Raw genomic sequence first — 21290 nt, forward strand, 5'->3', positions numbered from 1 at the left:
TTTAAGTTTTACAGTTCACAAGGGTGCATTTGGTCTCGGGTCAGAATAGGAATTTCGTTATTCAAGATGTATTTTTGTGCAGCCCAACAAGCTTAAGTGGCATGGAAGCATTATTCTTTATCAGTAGAAGCATCCTTTTTATGGTGTGATGAGAACATATTTATTCCATATTTATCGACCGTATTGATAGAAATATTTTTCGCCTCGATAGAAGCATTATTTCTATGCTCTATGGTAGCATTTCAATGAATTGTAAGTATATTCTAATGTAGCAAAAACAATATTTCTGTTTGATGGAAACATTTACTGTTTGCAAAATAAATTGTACTGAAGCAAAACAAGAATATACACATACACAAATTTAATTGGGGTTTTGACAAGTTTTGCATTTTCTGGAGTTTTCCCGGTGAAAAAAGGCCGATGAATGGCCGAACGTGTCGCAACTTGCATCGGTGTCTGGCATGAATTCCTACCATTGGCATGTCCACCTACTTAATTGAAAAAAGTTGAGGCCATTTCAAAGATGTCGAAAAATAGACCATGTTGAACGAAGGGCCTTCGCATAGGTCAGAAAGCTCCATCTGAGAGCACGTTATTTCTCGACATCCTTGAAATGGCTTCATTTTTTCATGGCATTATATGACCAATTTAAGCCACTATACCAAGTTGTTTCATTTTTCGATAACTTTTGCATTTTTTGAAGTTTTTCCGGTGAAAAAATGTCGATAAATGGCTGGACGTGTCGCAACTTGCATCGGTGTCGAAAATTGTTCAAACCTAACATGATGCCTACAATGGGCATTTGCACCTGCTTGCAAAAGTAGAGATCATTTCAAGGATTTCCAAAAAATACACCATGTTGAATGAAGGATGTTCGGGTTGGCCAGAATTCTCCGTCTGAGAGCACATTGTTTCTCGACATCCTTGAAATGGCCCTAGTTTTTTTCATGCCCTTTTATGACCAATTCAAGGCAGCATGCCAAGTTGTTTGAGTTTTTTTAACAAGTTTTGCATTTTATGGATTTTTTCCAGTGAAAAAAGGCCGATAAATGGCAGGACGTGTCACAACTTGCATACGGTATCGAAAATCGTTCAAACCTGGCATGGATTCCTACCATGGGCATGCCCACCTGCTTGCAAAAGTTAAGGTAATTAATTTCAAGAATGTCCAAAAAATAGACCATGTTAAATGGAGGATGTTCGAGTGCTAGAAAGCTCTGTCTGAGAGCACGTTGTTTCTCGACATCCTTGAAATGGTTCTTTTTTTTGTTCATGCCATTGTATAACCAATTCAAGGCACCATGCCAAGTTGTTTGGATTTTTAATAAATTTTGCATTTTTTGACTTTTTGGGTGAAAAAAGGCTAATAAATAGTCAGATGTGTCACAACTAGCATACAGTGTTGGAAATAGTTCAAACCTTGCCTGGATTCCTATCATGGGCATACCCACCTTGCTGCAAAAGTTGGGTTCATTTTAAGGATGTACAAAACAAGACCTTGTTTAACGAAGGGTGTTCGGGTAGGCAAGAAGGCTCCATGTGAGAGCACATTATTTCTTGACATCTTTGAAATGACCCCATTTTTCCATGGCCTTGTGTGAACACATCAAGGTAACATGCCAAGTTATTTGGGATTTTGACAATTTTTTCATTTTCTGAAGTTTTCCCGGTGAAAATGGTCCGAGCATGAAAAATGGCCCGATGTGTCACAACGTACATATGGTGTCGGAAGTCGTTCAAACTAGGCACATATGCCTAACATGGGCAAGTTCACCAGCTTGCAAAAGTTGAGGTTAGTCTTGATATTTCCAAAAATACGATGTTTAACGAACGGTGTTGATCAGGTAGGCGAGAAGGGTCTGTTTGGGAGCACCTCATTTCTCGACATCCCTTAAATGGCCTCATTTTTTTCCATGGCCTTGTATGGCCAATTCAAAGCACCATGCCAAAGTGTTTAGGTATTAGACAAGTTTTGCATTTTCTAGATTTTTCTCTTTATAAAAGCCGATAAATGACCGGACATGTCGCATCTTGCATATGATGTAGAACGTTGTTCAAACCGGGCATGGATTCCTACCATGGGCATGCCCACCTGCTTGCAAAAGTTAGGGTCATTTGAAGGATGTCCAAAAATAGATCATATGCAGTGGATGGTGTTCTATCAAATTGACTCACTTTAGATCGAAGCAAAGTTCAGTGGCGTCAGAAGTTACGAGGTCGAGTAACACCAGAAGTAAAATATGCTTCTTGATGGAAAATAATAAAAAAATTGATACAACAGTTTGTTTCCGAACAAATAATAATAAACAAATAGTTACATTGGACATAAAACTTTATTCAATGGAAGCAAATTTAACATGTACGGGGAGCTAACTTTAGAAGGAAAGAAACAAAATTCTATCCGGTATAAAATAAAAGAATATGTCGTAGCTTGATTTGTGGGTCTGATTAGTTTGAGAAACAGAATGACAAGGAAAGCAAGCCGGACCTACGTTCCATTCCAACCAACCGTGATTTTTGGGATCAATTAATTCTAGGAAGCAGATAAACGGGACAAATTAATTCCTTGATGCAGATTCGAAGGAAACTACCTGGAGAAAGACCCGACCAGGTCTGATGCAACGCTACCTGAACCATAGCGATGCCTTATATGTTTCGTGCTTCCTAACCTCAGGAGTGGCGGAGTATCTTAGTGGTAAGAAGCCTAATTAGTTGGACGAGGTTAGGGGTTCGATTCCTTGTGCATGCTTTCTCTCATTTTCTTAGGATTTTTATATCGCGCTTTTAAAATAGTAAGTGGCCTTGCCTTTACAACGGGTGTACTTTCGAAAAAGGACCATCCTGCCCTTTATTATGAAAGGGGATAAGGTAATCTCAGCCATCGATGTGTTTAGGGGGGTCTACCGAAGCATAAGTGATATTGTTTTTGTAAGAATTTTCTCCCTAGTCTTGTTGTTTAGCATTGTTCGTGCGTGTTGTATTTTCTTTTCACATATCAGTTGACTCCTCCTGATTGGCACACACAATCCTTGTAGTGCTTTCAAAATATATATAGGTGAGGACTTTGTATCCATTTATTCCATTTGTCTAATCACTTGATAAACACAGCCTTATTTGTCTTGCTTGTACAACATACTCTCGATTAATTACTTGGCGGCCTTAATTAGTTTTTATTCTTAAAAAAGTAATTCCGACAAGGAACTTGGGACGGAAGGAGTAGAACTTAATAATTATGCACATATATAGAGCTAGGCAGGATCACTTGTTTTAAATGATTGAAACTCTTGTTGCTCCTAGGATAAATAGTTAAGAGGTCACATGCATGATCAAATTGGAATATGCATGCATGGTACTTGCTTGTATTGCTTATTCTATCAGTTTTCCATGCATATTTTATGAATTACCATCTCGATCGATGTAGATTAAGGTAGACATGGTAGCTACCTAGGGAAAAACGTCCAATATGTGCACACTCAATATTAAAGAAAAAAAAAGCAGGTGTATGATGTGCAAATGCTACACTGATCGAGGAGAAACCAGAAAATGTCACTTGACATCACAAAGAAACCTGTGTGTAGCGTCGCCACTGGTTTGAACTAATAACGATAACAAAGATGTTATCAAACAAGCAGAAATTAACTTGTGTTACTGTAGCTAACCATTGCATTGCATGCAGAGACAACAAAAATGCTATTGCAAAGGAACAAACATGTTATCAAACAAGCAGACCGTCCCACCGGAAGGACGCCTCTTCACTTGGCAGCATTATTCGGGGAGACGAGGGTGACCGAGTTGCTGCTGTCCACCGACGCATCTGCAGCGTATGTGCCAGACAGCAATGGGTCGTTTCCCATACATCTCGCTGCGTCAAAATATGGACCTGATAATGTTATGGCCTTGCTACGAACGGCTGATTCAGGCGTGGGAATCTGTCGACCAATGAACCCACCCTCTCGCCCCGTTCCCTCGCGTCGCCCTCTCGAGGGCGACTCGGGGGCGACCGACCTCCCCGTCCGCCTCCTCCCCTTCTCGATTCCTTCCCTTGCCGCCGCCGGAGACGGGCGCCGGGTCCCCCGCGCGGCCGCCGATGAGAGTGGTGGCGAGGCCCTCGGCCGCGACGCCGCTCGGGCTCGGGCCTAGGGTTTGAGGCGGCGGCCTCTGCTCGTGAGGGCGGCGTCGTCCTGGCGGCGGGCGGCGCTCGCCGGAGTTGAGGGCGGCGTCTACTCGGCCGCGCGGGCGGCGAGTTGGCGGTGGATGCGGGCGCCGCGTGAAGGGATCCCCTGCTGCTCTCCTTCGCCAGATCTGAAGACGGCGCCCCCGTGCTGCTGCTTCCTCCTCGTCAGTCCGGCCGGATCCGGTGGCGGACTGCGCGGATGTGGGGTTGGGAGCTCTGGATCGGAGTAATTTCTTGGCCGGCTGCGGCGGCCACGACGCCGGCGGCGCTCCAGGCGCTGTTTCCTTCTTGAAGGCGGCTTCGAGATCCAGCTCCCTCCCCCTCGTCCTCCCCCTGCACCCGGGTGAAAACCCACAACTTTGGTTGGGCGGCGGCGGTGCCCGGCTCCGTCACCTTCTTGAAGGCGCCGCTTTGGGTCCGCGGGGAGGTGGGACAGCTGCAGCGCGTTCTTGGCGTTCCTGATGGCGGCGGTTCTCTCTTTAGTGGTGTCGCTTCGCCATGGCGGTTGGCTGGTCCGGCTCTCGTGGTGATTGTGGTGCCCAACTCTTCGCCGTGTCTTCCTAGGGTGCTCCCGTCCCGTTCAGAGAGGCTGTAGGTGGAGCGGCTTCATCTTGCACGAAGCTTCGGTGGAGATGTCAAGTCATGCCTGACCGACAGGTGCTACGCTTTGTCATGCCTGGTAGGCAGGTGCTACGCACGACAGATCTTCCAAAGACTTCAAGCTGTGTCGGCTGGTGGTACTTGGCAGCATGGTGCTGAGGTGTATCAGTGGCGACCGCGACGTGCTCAGCTGTTTGCGCGCAGGGAGGAGGTGCCGTTGGGCGCCGTGGTGGCGTCGACGATAGCTGGACCGAGTAAGGTTGATGCATCAGTACAGTTCTGAAGATGGAGCGGTGGCAGTTGGTGGCGGCGGCCTCTGAGTGCACGTCGGACCGGTGAGACCCATGCCCGGTAGGCGTCCTGGATGGGACCTCAGGTCTTAGATGTTAGGTTTGGCTGCGATGTCTGTTTGGTATTAGGCTCAGGCTATCTGCGCCCCTTCATCAACTGGATAGAGTTGCTTAGACGGCGGCTTTAGTCTTACTATTGTATTACTTTGTAAGGTCTTGTGAGAATAATTAATAAAGTGGTCGTATGCATCGCCCGGATGCAGAGGCCGGGGTCATCCTCTTTTTCTAAAAACGAACGGCTGATTCCTCAAAAAGGGAAAAGAAAAAGAGTGGCTCTTACTGCGCCCAGCTACGCGATGCCAACGGCAGGACCTTCCTCCATGTCGCGGTCCAGGAAAAAAACTGGGCGGTGGTAAAGTACGCTTGCGAAGAACAAGGCAAGTTGTTCACATCGTCAGTCATGAACATGCAGGACAAGGACGGGAACACTGCGCTGCACCTCGCAGTTGAGGTCGGGGATATATATATACTCCATGCTCTGGTGTCAACACCAGAGGTTAAGCTAAATATAACCAACAAAAAGGGAGAAACACCACGAAATGTAGCATTCACCAGGTGGATACAGCAAGAGATAGCCAGACGCTATTCGGTAACTTTTCTTGTTTCATGCACGCATATAGAGTATGTATGCACGTACTCCCTTCATTCGGAAATACTTATCGGAGAAATGAATGTACCTGTATAGTTTTAGATACATCCATTTTAGTGACAAGTATTTCCGAACAGAGAGAGTATATATAAACTTCCACTGACTTGTCGGCTTTTTTCTTCCAGAACTCACGGTCTAGGATATGGTGGTTGCTGAACGAAGCCGCCAGTTTGACTGCTGCCCCACGGAACAATATCTTACCGAGAGATAGAGATATCGACGACGACAACAACAACAAAGATGACGCATCGCAGAGCATCGTCAGCCAAACGCAAATCATTGGCCTCGGCTCTGTGCTGATCACGACGGTCACGTTTGCCGCAGCCTTTGCCGTGCCTGGTGGCTACCGAGCTGACGGCACACCGACGCGTTCACCTTGTCCGGTGCATCCATCATCCTTCTCATGGTTGCTGGGTTGGGCACAGTGTCACAAACACGCGAATTGTCCTTGCTCAACTCGGTAAATCTCCTGTCTTATTCGGCTAAGACCCTTGGCGCGTTCGGGTTGTACGCGGTGCTGGCTCCCGTGGAGCGCAAAAAGGCCATCGCTTCTTGCTTCGTTACGGTTGGGGCGCTCGTGGCGTTGGAAGTCGGTTGGACCATCAGGGAGATGAGCATGGCATACTTGGACAAAGCCGTCCTGGTGAAGAGGTTTGGAATTAGTCGGTGGAAGGTGGCATGCACAGTCCTATTGACTCTCATGTTTCAACTCGCCCCATACATTGTCATCTCCCTCTCTGGTTTGAAGTGAACACAAGAGTGCATTCACTTGGAATGCTTTCGTACGTGTACCCGCCGACAAAATATCATCGCTACCAGAATGTATCTTTCAATTTTCTGTTTTGCAAACGATATGTATCTTCCAATTTAGTGTGAATTACATTGTGCGCCTTCCAAGGCACTTGGTTATGTCACTCGCTTTCTTTCTTGCGTAAACATTCTTTGGTACTCATCCTGCCCCCCCCCCCCCCCCCCCCTAAGTTACAATAGCATGCATAACTCTATGGCTCTACGCTGCACAGAACGGCCCCAACCACTGTTCAAAGTTGTACGTATGCGATTGGAGTGGGCGGCAAGAGAGGTTTTACCAAACATGGGTGACAACATAATCTCTGGATTGGCCCACCACTTCCTTCGACATAGGCATACTGTTGGCCTGTATGACTCTATTGTTGCCAATATGTTTTCAATTTTATTTTGTCAGACTATTGGCAGGCTTATGGAGATTAAGCACAACTTGGGGACAGGGCAAATTCCCACAAAGTGTGCTGGTTCACCATAATTGTAACATATTACATCCTTAAGCTTAGGATCATTTTTAACCATAGCTTCCTCTATTCTGCTTTGCATAGCTTCACCAGTCTTGTTAGAGCTATTTGTCCTTCAGAGAATTGGCACTTTTGTTCTTCTTCTTTTGCTGAGTTTGCTGATACCCCCTCCATACCCCTGATATAATTGGCCAATGATAACCCACAAGTATAGGGGATCGCAACAGTTTTCAAAGGTAGAGTATTCAACCAAAATTTATTGATTCGACACAAGGGGAGCCAAAAAATATTCTCAAGTATTAGCAACTAAGTTGTCAATTCAGCCACACCTGGATAACTTAATATCTGTAGCAAAGTATTTAGTAGCAAACTAATATGATAGTAGTGGTAACGGTAACAAAAGATTAATGAAAGCGAAAGTAATATTTTTGGTATTTTGTAATGATTGTAACAATAGCAACAGGAAAGTAAATAAGCGTAAACCAGTAGATGGAAAGCTCGTAGGCATCGGATCAGTGATGGATAATTATGCCGGATGCGGTTCATCATGTAACAGTCATAATATAGGGTGACACAGAACTAGCTCCAATTCATCAATGTAATGTAGGCATGTATTCCGTAAATAGTCATACGTGCTTATGGAAAAGAACTTGCATGACATCTTTTGTCCTACCCTCCCGTGGCAGCGGGGTCCTAATGGAAACTAAGGGATATTAAGGCCTCCTTTTAATAGAGAACCGGAACAAAGCATTAGCACATAGTGAATACATGAACTCCTCAAACTATGGTCATCACCGAGAAGTATCCCTATTATTGTCACTTCGGGATTGTCGGATCATAACACATAATAGGTGACTATAGACTTGTAAGATAGGATCAAGAACACACATATATTCATGAAAACATAATAGGTTCAGATCTGAAATCATGGCACTCGGGCCGTAGTGACAAGCATTAAGCATAGCAAAGTCATAGCAACATCAATCTCGGAACATAGTGGATACTAGGGATCAAACCCTAACAAAACTGACTCGATTACATGGTAAATCTCATCCAACCCGTCACCGTCCAGCAAGCCTACGATGGAATTACTCACGCACGGCGGTGAGCATCATGAAATTGGTGATGGAGGATGGTTGATGATGACGACGGCGACGAATCCCCCTCTCCGGAGCCCCGAACGGACTCCAGATCAGCCTTCCCGAGAGGTTTTAGGGCTTGGCGGCGGCTCCGTATCGTAAAACGCGAGAACTCTTCTCTCTTATTTTTTTCTCTCCGAAAGCGAATATATAGAGTTGGAATTGGCGTCGGAGGGTCTCCAGGGGGCCCACGAGGTAGGGGGGCGCGCCCAGGGGGGGAGGGCGCGCCCCCACCCTCGTGGACAGGGTGTGGGCCCCCTGGTCTTCATCTTTGGCGAGGATTTTTTATTATTTTTTCTAAGACATTCCGTGGAGTTTCAGGACTTCCGAGAACTTTTATTTTCTGCACATAAAACAACACCATGGCGATTCTGCTGAAAACAACGTCAGTCCGGATTAGTTCCATTCAAATCATACAAGTTAGAGTCCAAAACAAGGGCAAAAGTGTTTGGAAAAATAGATACGACGAAGACGTATCAGCCAACACCTCGGAACTACCCAAGCATAGGAACAAATTGCCGCTGTTGTTGAGATTGAATATTAGGCATAGTAGGCATGAACTGAGGAGGCCACTAGTTAAACCGTGAAAATTGGTTCCCTTGCCACGGCTGCTGCATCCCGAGGAAACCCTCCCTGACATCCAAACTGTTGCATAGCCTTATACTAGATGGATACGTGCGCTTTGCCGCGCCTGGGTTGAATGAATGCCAGAACATTTAACTCTGTAGCTGAACCATGCGTGCAGGAGTCTCTTACAAATTTAAAATAAGATTGTGCAAAAACTGCAGTTTCCCAAGACATGTAAAAACCCGAGGTAAGATCATGTATACAATATAGTGCAGTACTCCCTCCGTAAGGAAATATAAGAGCATTTAGATCACTATTTTAGTGTTTTAAATGCTCTTATATTTCTTTATAGAGGGAGTACATGTTAAGGCAATAGACAATTATGACTTCATATGTAGCCACTATAATGGTAAGGCATGTTAACAAAAATTCAATTCAGGAGGGACTAGGGTACGCCATGAAACCATGACAAACTAAGCTTCCGTAACCTAAGAATTAAAGCAACTTGCACACGTTTAAGTATCTTCTACCCAAACCCAAACTTATAGCGACCTGCACAGTTAAGCATCTTCTAGTTTAGAGCAATTTCCTTCCCCGTTTCTTATTAATAGTTGCCACCTTAGCCATCATCCCTCTTCCTGGTCCTACTATACTTCTCTTGTTGCCAAGACAACATTTCTTGACAAACTGCTTCCACGGCAGGCTAACAGTGAGCGTCCACCTAGGCATTGGTTTGAGCTTGCTAAAAAGACAAACTGCAAAAGTTTAATGAATTGCGGAAAAAACTCTAGAACTTGAGGAAAGGAGATAAAAAAATCACCAAGATTACCTAGTGCTTGCTATGCGAACAACCATCCGAAGCTAAGGAAGCCAATGTCTATAGAAAAAGTGCATAACATAGTCAACATGTGTACTAACTTGGCTAATGGAAAAAGGGTTCAAATTGAAGAATGAAACTGCAATCCCTAGTTTGACTTATAAATCCAAGCATAAAATGGATTGTTAATGAAAGTCACAACATTTTATTTTATCTTCAGTACAAATGCGCATGGAAATAAAGAAAGTGAAAATCTTCCTTTTTAGAAGAAGGTAGGCTAAACCAATTTGGATTACAATATCTATGTGAAGCATGACACATTTGGTTAAGATCACAAAATACACAATGTTGTATGTGGAACTTTTTGGCCAATAACATAGTAAAAAGCAACCCGCAAAGCAATGACATCAAAAAATATTAAGTTTCATTTTGGACAAAGGTATATTTAGGGATCCATGTCAAACTCAGAAGCCACCTCCTACTCTTACTCCTCTACAAACCTCCAAGATGGATCACTAATGGAAGTCATTTTTTTTATTCTAATCCTTAGTAAAGCATCTATCAAAAATTCAAAATGAAGAAAGTGAAAGTCTTCCTTTTCACAAGGTGAGCTAAACCATTCAGATTAAAATTAGTAAGTGAAACAATATGAATTTTGCTAAGATCACAAAGGAGGCTATTAGCTCTAGAGATCAGTACATAAACAAGGAGGCTAACAGTTTAGGCATGATGGGCAGGTAAAAATAAGACTATTTAGCATACCAAATAGAGAAAAATATGTACATCTAGAATACCAAATACATATCATTAGATACATCATAAGACGTATTTTCATGTTGTACATATTTGGCTGACATTTCAAAAAATCTATATGCACTATATTATGGGAGTAGTAATTTGTCCTTGAATATCGTCTTCTGTTCTCGGTTTGTGGGGCCATCAACGCATCAATCGCTATGGCTTTTATCAACAGTACTTTGATTAATCTGCATAAGTGGAGCAGAGCAAGGAGAGGGGGGATCTCAAAGTCTCGCCATCTACAAGGGGTCGGGGTGCCGTGTAGGTTACCACATGGCACAATCCGGGCACGACCTTATCCCAGTCATTTTCCTGTGAAAATATTTTGATTGCCGATGGAAATAGCTGCAATTTTTATGTAAAACGATAGTACCCATGTTGTTCCTTGGCACGGTGAGATAACCCAGTGAATGATGTAGGTAGCACATCATAGAATGAGTTGAGTTGATGATGATACATAAATAGTGGAGCCGAGTGAATGTGTATGTACGCACACATGCACGTTGCAGCCGTGGACAAGACGAGGATGGGATGATGTGTTTATGGACCATATGTATCAGGGGAGGAGAGGACAGTAGGACATGGGTGGATATATGGACGAGATGCAAGCAAATGGACCTCATCTCATCCGGATGGAGAGGCGGCAGCCAATCAGGCGCCGGCATCCAGATTTGGTTACCGTTCATCCTCACCACCCAATCCTCCGGCTCTTGTGGATATAAAAGCAACCAACCAGCACCTTGCCCCGTCTAGCTCTATCTATCTACGTACGTACTCTTTCCCACTTAGCTAGCTAGCAGCCATGGCCGCCCTCTCCTCTGCAGCCGTCTCCGTCCCTTCCTTCGCCGCCGGCGCCAAGGTGGCCGCTCCCCGGAGCAGCAGGATGGTGGTGCGCGCGTCCCTGGGCAAGAAGGCCGCCAGCGCGGCCGTGGCCATGGCCGCCAGCGCGATGCTGCTGGGCGGGTCGGCGATGGCGCAGGACGTGCTCCTGGGCGCCAACGGCGGCGTGCTGGTGTTCGAGCCCAACGACTTCAGCGTCAAGGCCGGCGAGACCATCACCTTCAAGAACAACGCCGGGTACCCGCACAACGTGGTGTTCGACGAGGACGCGGTGCCCTCCGGCGTCGACGTCTCCAAGATCTCCCAGGAGGAGTACCTCAACGCCCCCGGGGAGACCTTCTCCGTCACGCTCACCGTCCCCGGCACCTACGGCTTCTACTGCGAGCCCCACGCCGGAGCCGGCATGGTCGGCAAGGTCACCGTCAACTAAGCTGTCATCTAGCTCTTGCGAATTGTTGCGGGTCGGTTGATCGATCGGGCGTGTCATGCATGCATATTGATTAATTGTACGTACGTACGCTATATGTATATGTTTTCAACTATAAGATGAGATGAGGCTCTTGATGATAAGTACGCACTCCTTCTTCTTAGCTTTGATTTGATTGATGATCTATGGCTGCCGTGTATGCTTAATTATTTTTTCAATTTGTTATGCTCATCGAAAATTAGTATGTTCTCTCAGATATACTATATATGTGTCCCGACTTCGTACCTTTAATAGGAGGCAAATATAATTGAGCTACCACCTGTGACTTTGGGTCTATGACATATGGACCAGACACCTAATGGGCCCACATGTCATGCACCCAAAGTCAAGAGTAACTTTAACAATTGTTATAGGAAAACGATTCCCTCAAAAGAAATAAAATCCAGCACACCCAAAGAGAAAGGGATACGTGTATAAGGCCAATGGGTTCAAATGTTGCATGGGAGCAAAACTTGAAAACAAGAAATTTTGGGCTTCACTTGAATGTGTCTATTCCTCTTTTTTTTCTTTAGAAATAGAGTACACACACGGACATGGATCCTCTTATGTTGCTATCATTGCCTTACCCCGCCTTTCTGTTGCTGACAGGTGGGACTGATGCTTGATGAGACCCACATGGCAGTGACTCAATTGTAGGATAGCCCACGTTAGGGGATCCTCATCCCCCCCCCCCCCTCCCCCTCCCCACCACCACACCGAATGCTAGACCTGCATAATACTTGTTACGTAATTTACGTAAATAGCAACATTGAGCGTTATTAGCAAATTATTTACGTAATTTACGTAAACAGTTACAAGACAGAATCTGAGCATGGGGCAACATAGCACGTTATTTTGAACTGCTAAAAAAAGGTGCTTAAAAGATTTTTCTTTTTTAGTTTTTTTACATCAATACGCATGCTTGTGGTCTAACTACTTGTGAGATTTCATTCAAGAATACAACGTGCTGCACAAAAAAAGGCAAAATTTTGCCCAGAAACAACTAAGAACAAGCCCCTAATTTGCATGTGTTCTGTATTTTTTGTATTTTTCACGTGCAAACATGTATAATGTTGAAATGTTGGCGCATTATACTGCATTGCTGTAATGCAGAAATTTGAAAATTTTCAAGCCATGGTTTTTTGAACTTACAAAAAAAAATAGGCACTATGTGCCCGTGCTTTTTGTACGTGGGCCGTGTGTGTTTCTGCACTTTTGGCCCGTTTTTTAGTTTTCTTACAGAGGATGGCCGGGTTTTTTTTTCTTCGGGAGGAAAAAAAAATAGAAGGCGCGACTCCGCTGGGGATCGAACCCAGAATCTCTGGTTTCGTAGACCAGCGCCTTATCCATTGGGCCACGGAGTCCTGCGTGTGTTATATTTCTTTTTGGTCGTATCATATATCAATTATCTTTTCCTTTAAGCACCATGTACAACCGTTGTGTTAGTCAGCCACACATGTATTCTTAATCCCCCACATAGACCTCTTTTAAATAATATTTAGGTCACTTTCTGATTATTATTTTTGCAGTTTTTTTACCTTTTGCTTTCTTTCTTTTTTTTGAACCTTTTGCTTCCTTTTCCATCACGCGAAAAAAAGAATTTTAAGTTGTAACTCACGGGATTTTCTTAGTAATAACGTGTGCCTTTTGTTGTCGTGTTGTTCCTTCTATCGGTGTCGATTTGTGGTTTAGTTGCGAGGCACGATAGATTTTTACTTGGGTCGCATGTGTGTCTTCTGTTGTTTCGGCTTTGCCCCTCGACCGTCGTGACTCATACATTGGCATAGGTGTGCAGGAGAGATTCGCTAAAAAAAGGTGTGTAGTAAGAGAGGCTCGTATATTTTTTTTTTTGTGTTTCAGTTTGGGGCTGGATTTTACCATGGAAGGAGTAATGGATATTGTCTTTTCTTCTTGGAGCAGACGCGCACAAGTGGGCTGAGAGGGTGATAGTAACACCTCATTCACGAGTGCTTTTACCGAGTTTTAATTTAGGTCTGGCGAAAATTTAGTGGAGTAAAAATGTCCCACTAAGGGTTTACTCCGCCAGATCCTCCGTTATGTATAGGGATCGGTTAGAGTTGCCCTTACGTTTGCTTTGGTCCATGGGATTCATCAAAAGGGCTTCAGGGTTAACCCAGCTTTGGCTCCAAGCCTGCAAGCATTCCCAACTGCAGGAGGATTGATTTCCCAAGTCAAAAATAATTTGGAACCAAAATTGGTGTCCTAGTTGTGCCACCCCAATGCATCATAGTTAGTTATGTATGTTTCATCTCCTGAAAAGGGAATCGTTATTGCCCAAAACAAAGGAAATGTCAGATATGCCTAAAAATGATCTGTGTGCTAAAAATAAAGAATGGCTGAAATGAAAAATAAAAATGAAGAGGTGGAGGTGCGGGGAATCGAACCCCGTGCCTCTCGCATGCGAAGCGAGCGCTCTACCATATGAGCTACACCCCCGTTGCTTGTTACGTTGGTACGCGTGATTAATTGGTCTGTTAATTAATTACTCCCGTCAGTACGTACTACTCCATATGGAGTATTTAACGGCAACTTGTTTCCTATTATATTATATGGACAAAATATAGAGTGCACAACATCCATATGGATGTCTTACCACAATAGATCAATCACAATACTGTACTAAATTTGAAGCTTCCCGGTACAATCCCTGATGTTGTTTAGAGGACTAATTAACTGACTTGTACACTCTGGCGATGATGCGTCATCGTGGTACTGATGTATGTTAGTATGTACTACTTCAATTTGAAATGAAACCACATCACTTATTTTATATCGAAGGGAGTAGCAAATTTGCTTGGGTGTCGCAACGGGAGAAAAAAAATTACACTTCCCTAGCTCAATGGCTCTAGACCCTTCCCTCTCCCCACACTCGCCTATTCCCGTACAATAAAAACAAGATGGTAAGTGGTGTCGCAAAAAAACATAAATGTGGAATGATTTTTTTTTGACGGGAAGGCCATCATCACTAGCTTTATTAAAACTCAAATGACACTTACATCATCAGCTAAAAATTTAAAGAGGAAATCCGGCGGAACCTCCACCCAAAAGGTAGGAGTATTGGCACCGCCCCACTGAGCTAGGTCATGGGCAACCATATTAGACTCTCTAATACAATGTTCTACCACAGCCTTCCTGAGTTCTCTCAACATCACTCGACAATCTTGCAAAATAGGAGCCGCCACCATCGAGTGTCCTTCATTATTATGTAGCGCCTGCACCACTATCAGGTTGTCCATACGTACTAAAAGATTGTTGCATCCAGTGCTCTGTGCTAGTTTTAGTTCCTCCAACAGCGCTGCTGCTTCTGCTGAAACCACATCTGGGACGTGGTCAAGTCTTGCTGTAGCTGCCTTGATGAAGCCTCCTCTGTTATCGCGAAGCACAGCTCCACAAGCTCCTGTGAAATCGTCTTCTGAGTAGGATGCGTCGACATTCAGTATTTGTTGTCCGGTCATGCCAGGAGACCATCTGTTTGCATGTGGAACTTGGGTCAAAATTCCTCTTGCTCTAACAAAATTCAAGGTTAAAGCGTATTTTGCTGGAGCAGTCTGAACTGGACACTGAACTTGTTCACCCCGGACCAATTGCCTGCGTTGCCACCATATGTACCAACATGCTGTTGCAAACAACTCTGGTAGTTTAACTGGGTCCATATACATGTGCTGAGAGGCTTGATCACATAGCATAAATTCAATCAATGTTGAACCAGCATGATCCACTAGCGCTGCATCCGCTACTTCCTTTGCTATTCCAAGGGCTTCCCAAATTTGCATTACTCGGGGGCATTTAAAAAGGGCATGCATTATGTCTTCTGCTCCCGAAGAACATACTGGACGCTGAGAGTTACTGCCAATATGGCGGTTTGCAAGGACACAAAGACATGGAATAGCATTATGCAAACACCTCCATGGACATTTTTTGATCTTCCCTGGTAGCTTGAGGTTCCATAATCTTTTCCACACCGGATGTGATGAAGATCCACCTGACTGAAGTGCACCCGGGGTTGTCGCATAACACACTTCCCACTGTTTATAATAAGCTGACCGTACCGTAAAAACGCCACTCTTCGTGAGGTGCCATGCGATGTAGATTTCCATCTCCTGATGATGGATTGGGATTTGAAGAATGCGGTCCACATCAATAGGCCAGAAATTCTCACGAATAAGCAGTTCATCCATTCCCCCGAGACTGGGTCTATTAATTCATGAACTTTAGTAAGCACTTGATTCGCCCGAACTGTCACTATTTTCCTTGAAGAGCTATTCGGTATCCAGCAATCATCCCAAATATTTATTTTTGCTCCATCTCCAACTCTCCATATACTACCCTTCTTGAAAGTTTGAATTCCCACCCATATACTTTGCCATACGAAAGATGAGCCCTTTTTCAACTCGCAATTTAGAATATCACCCGTGGGATAGTACCTTGATCTCAAAACCTTTGCACAGATAGAGTCATAATTTTCAATCAGCCTCCAAACTTTCTTTGCGAGCATAGCCAAGTTGAAATTGTGGATGTCACGGAAGCCCATCCCTCCGTTATCTTTGGGCACACACATTTTCCACCACGCAAACCAGTGCATCCGGCGTTGGTTCTCGTCATCACCCCACCAATACTGCGACATTGCATCAGTGATCCCCTTATAAATGTGGAACGATTTTATAATAAAGGTGTGTGTGCAATTTAGGCCACATATATATCTGATGGAAATATGCCCTAGAGGCCATAATATAGTTGTTATTATTATATTTCCTTGTTCATGATAAAGTTTTATAATTCATGCTAGAATTGTATTGGTCGGAAACATGTGTGGATACATAAACAAATACCGTGTCCAAGTAAACCTTTACTAGACTAGCTCATTGATCAAACATGGTTAATGTTTCCTAACCATGGACATGTGTTGTCACTTGATAACGAGATCACATCATTAGGAGAATGATGTGATGGACGAGACCCATCCGTTAGCTTAGCATATGATCATTCAGTTTATTGCTACTGCTTTCTTAATGTCAAATACATGTTCCTTCGACCATGAGATCATGCAACTCCCGAATACCGGAGGAATGCCTTGTGTGCTATCAAATGTCACAACGTAACTGGGTGATCATAAAGATACTCTACAGGTATCTCCGAAGGTGTCTGTTGAGTTGGTGTGAATCGAGATTGAGATTTGTCACTCCGTGTATCGGAGAGGTATCTCTTGGCCCTCTCGGTAATACACATCACAAGAAGCTTGCAAGCAAAGTGACTAAGGAGTTAGTTGAAATATGATGTTTTACGGAACGAGTAAAGAGACTTGTCGGTAACGAGATTGAACTAGGTATAGAGATACCTATGATCGAATCTCGGGCAAGTAACATAGCGACAGACAAAGGGAATTACATATGTTGTCATAAAAGTTCAACCGATAAAAGATCTTCGTGGAAAATGTAGGAATCAATATGGGCATCCAGGTCCCCCTATTGGTTATTAACCAGAGAGTTGTCTCGGTCATGACTACATAATTCCCAAACCCGTAGGGTCGCACGCTTAACATTCATTGACGCTCGAGTAGTATTGGGATATTTGATGAGTCGTAACCAAATGTTTTTTGGAGTCCCGGATGAGACCCCGGACGTCACGAGGAGTCTCGGAATGGTCGAGAGCTAAACATTTATATATGGGAAGTCATATTTTGGGTTCCAGAAAAGGTGCAGTTTTTTCAGTATTGTACCGGGAAGCTTTCAGAAGGTTCCAGAGGGGTCGGGAAGTCCACAAGTGGGTTCACCACGACCCAAGGGCTAGCATGGGCTGCGGGGAGGCGCTCTGGCCTTATCGGGCTAGGCGCATGATAACCCACACATATAGGGGATTGTTGGGGAACGTAGCAGAAATTCAAAATTTTCCTACGTGTCACCAAGATCTATCTATGGAGAGACCAGCAACGAGGGGAAGGAGAGTGCATCTACATACCCTTGTAGATCGCTAAGCGGAAGCGTTCAAGTGAACGGGGTTGATGGAGTCGTACTCGTCGTGATTCAAATCACCGATGACCAAGTGCCGAACGCACAGCACCTCCGCGTTCAACACACGTGCAGCCCGGTGACGTCTCCCACGCCTTGATCCAGCAAGGAGAGAGGAAGAGGTTGAGGAAGACTCCATCCAGCAGCAGCACAACGGCGTGGTGGTGATGGAGGAGCGTGGCAATCCTGCAGGGCTTCGCCAAGCACCACAGAAGAGGAGGGAGAGAGAGATGCAGGGCTGCACCAACGAGAGATCGAATCACGTGTTGTGGGCAGCCCAATGCCTCAATATATATAGGGAAGGGGAGGGGCTGCGCCCCCTCTAGGGTTCCCAACCCTAGGGGGGCGGCAGTCCTAGATGGGGAACAAGGGTGGCGGCCAAGAGGGGATGGGAGAGGGAGGCGCACCAATATGGGCCCTAAGGCCCATATCCCATTAGGGTTTGCCCCCTCTCCATCTCTTAGGCGCATGGGCCTTAGTGGGGCTGGTTCCCTTGGCCCATGTAGGCCAAGGAACACTCCCCACAGCCCATGTGGCCCCCCCTGGGCAGGTGGCCCCACTTGGTGGACCCCCGGGACCCTCCCGGTGGTCCCGGTACGTTACCGATAAACCCCGAAACTCCTCCGGTGACCAAAACAGGACTTCCCATATATAAATCTTTACCTCCGGACCATTCTGGAACTCCTCGTGACGTCCGGGATCTCATCCGGGACTCCGAACAACATTCGGTAACCACATACAAACTTCCTTTACAACCCTAGCGTCATCGAACCTTAAGTGTGTAGACCCTACGGGTTCGGGAGACATGCAGACATGACCGAGACGTTCTCCTGTCAATAACCAACAGCGGGATCTGGATACCCATGTTGGCTCCCACATGTTCCACGATGATCTCATCGGATGAACCACGATGTCAAGGACTTAATCAATCCCGTATTCAATTCTCTTTGTCTATCGGTACGATACTTGCCCGAGATTCGATCGTTGGTATCCCAATACCTTGTTCAATCTCGTTACCGGCAAGTCTCTTTTACTCGTTCCGTAACACATCATCCCGTGATTAACTCCTTGATCACATTGTGCACATTATGATGATGTCCTACCGAGTGGGCCCAGAGATACCTCTCCGTTTACACGGAGTGACAAATCCCAGTCTCGATTCGTGCCAACCCAACAGACACTTTCGGAGATACCCGTAGTGTACCTTTATAGCCACCCAGTTACGTTGTGACGTTTGGCACACCCAAAGCACTCCTACGGTATCCGGGAGTTGCACAATCTCATGGTCTAAGGAAATGATACTTGACATTAGAAAAGCTTTAGCATACGAACTACATGATCTTGTGCTATGCTTAGGATTGGGTCTTGTCCATCACATCATTCTCCTAATGATGTGATCCTGTTATCAACGACATCCAATGTCCATGGTCAGGAAACCGTAACCATCTATTGATCAACGAGCTAGTCAACTAGAGGCTTACTAGGGACATGGTGTTGTCTATGTATCCACACATGTATCTGAGTTTCCTATCAATACAATTCTAGCATGGATAATAAACGATTATCACGAACAAGGAAATATAATAATAACTAATTTATTATTGCCTCTAGGGCATATTTCCAACAGTCTCCCACTTGCACTAGAGTCAATAATCTAGTTCACATCGATATGTGATTAACACTCAAGGTCACATCCCCATGTGACTAACACCCAAAGAGTTTACTAGAGTCAATAGTCTAATTCACATTTACCATGTGATTAACACTCGATGAGTTCTGGGTTTGATCATGTTTTGCTTGTGAGAGAGGTTTTAGTCAACGGGTCTGAATCTTTCAGATCCGTATGTACTTCACAAATTTCTTATGTCATTTTGTAGATGCAACTACTACGCTACATTTGGAGCTATTCCAAATAACTGTTCCACTATACGAATCCAGTTTACTACTCAGAATAATCTGGATTAGTGTCAAAGTTTGCATCGGCGTATCCCTTTACGACGAACTCTTTTACCACCTCCATAATCGAGAAAATTCCTTAGTCCACTAGTTACTAAGGATGACTTTGACCGCTGTCCTGTGATCCATTCTTGGATCACTCTTGTACCCCTTGACTGACTCATGGCAAGGCACACTTCAGGTGCGGTACACAGCATAGCATACTGTAGAGCCTATGTCTTAAGCATAGGGGACGACCTTCGTCCTTTCTCTCTATTCTGCCGTGGTCGAGCTTTAAGTCTTAACTTCATACCTTACAACTCAGGCAAGAACTCCTTCTTTGACTGATCCATCTTGAACACCTTCAAGATCATGTCAAGGTATGTGCTCATTTGAAAGTACCATTAAGCGTTTTGATCTATCCTTATAGATCTTGATGCTTAATGTTCAAGTAGCTTAATCCAGGTTTTCCATTGAAAAATCACTTTCCAAATAACCCTATATGCTTTCCAGAAATTCTACGTCATTTCTGATCAACAATATGTCAACAACATATACTCATCAGAAATTCTATAGTGCTCCCACTCACTTCTTTGGAAATACAAGTTTCTCATAAACTTTGTATAAACCCAAAATCTTTGATCATCATCAAAGCATTCATTCCAACTTCGAGATGCTTACTCCAGTCCTCAGAAGGATTGCTGGAGCTTTGCATACTTATTAGCATCTTTCAGGATTGACAAAACCTTCCGGTTGTATCACATACAACCTTTCCTCAAGAAAATCGTCGAGGAAACAATATTTTGACATCCTATCTGCAAGATTTCATAAATAATGCTAATATAATCCCAACAGACTCTTAGCATCGCTACGAGTGAGAAAATCTCACCATAGTCAACTCCTTGAACTTGTCAAAAAACATCTTAACGACAAGTCGAGCTTTCTTAATGGTGACATTTACCATCATTGTCCGTCTTCCTTTTAAAATCCATCTACACTCAACAGCCTTACGACCATCAAGTAGTTCTTCCAAAGTCTACACTTTGTTTTCATACATGGATCCTCTTTCGGATTATATGGCCTTAAGCCATTTATCGGAATCCAGGCCCACCATCGCTTCTCCATAGCTCGTAGGTTCATTGTTGTCTAGCAACATGACTTCCAAGACAGGATTACGTACCACTCTGAAGTAGTACGCATCCTTGTCATCCTACGAGGTTTGGTAGTGACTTGATCTGAAGTTTCATGATCAATATCATAAGCTTCCACTTCAATTGGTGTAGGTGCCACAGGAACAACTCTTTGTGCCCTGCTATACACTAGTTGAAGTGACGGTTCAATAACCTCATTAAGTCTCCACCATCCTCCCACTCAATTCCTTCGAGAGAAACTTTTCCTCGAGAAAGGACCCGATTCTAGAAACAATCCCTTATTGCTTTCGGATCTGAGACATGAGGTATACCCAACTGTTTTGGGTGTCCTATGAAGATGCATTTATCCACTCTGGGTTCGAGCTTATCAGCCTGAAACCTTTTCACATAAGCATCGCAGCCCCAAACTTTTAAGAAATGACAGCTTAGGTTTCTCTAAACCATAGTTCATACGGTGTCATCTCATCGGAATTACGTGGTGCCCTATTTAAAGTGAATGTGGTTGTCTCT

The 21290-nt window shown here is 44.5% G+C and overlaps 1 protein-coding gene and 2 non-coding genes across 3 annotated transcripts; 1 reads left to right on the forward strand and 2 right to left on the reverse strand.

Annotated features, from left to right (window-relative positions):
* The first annotated feature begins 11096 nt into the window (after positions 1-11096).
* LOC125529866 (plastocyanin, chloroplastic) lies at positions 11097-11772 on the forward strand. Its single transcript, XM_048694293.2, has one exon. The coding sequence runs from the start codon at positions 11165-11167 to the stop codon at positions 11630-11632; it is 468 nt and encodes a 155-aa protein (XP_048550250.1). The 5' UTR covers positions 11097-11164; the 3' UTR covers positions 11633-11772.
* Positions 11773-12959: 1187 nt separating this feature from the next.
* Positions 12960-13032, reverse strand: TRNAR-ACG (transfer RNA arginine (anticodon ACG)). The gene has a single exon. It is a non-coding gene; the product is annotated as a tRNA-Arg (tRNA).
* A 1020-nt stretch (positions 13033-14052) lies between these two features.
* Positions 14053-14125, reverse strand: TRNAA-CGC (transfer RNA alanine (anticodon CGC)). The gene has a single exon. It is a non-coding gene; the product is annotated as a tRNA-Ala (tRNA).
* Positions 14126-21290: the final 7165 nt, after the last annotated feature.

This window comes from Triticum urartu, chromosome 7A, assembly GCF_056163025.1.
Source record: "Triticum urartu cultivar PI428250 chromosome 7A, HENAU_Tu73, whole genome shotgun sequence".
Taxonomy (NCBI): Eukaryota; Viridiplantae; Streptophyta; class Magnoliopsida; order Poales; family Poaceae; genus Triticum; species Triticum urartu.

Bases quoted from the DNA above. Each gene is read 5' to 3' on its own strand.
- LOC125529866 (XM_048694293.2), top strand. From the start codon at position 11,165: ATGGCCGCCCTCTCCTCTGCAGCCGTCTCCGTCCCTTCCTTCGCCGCC.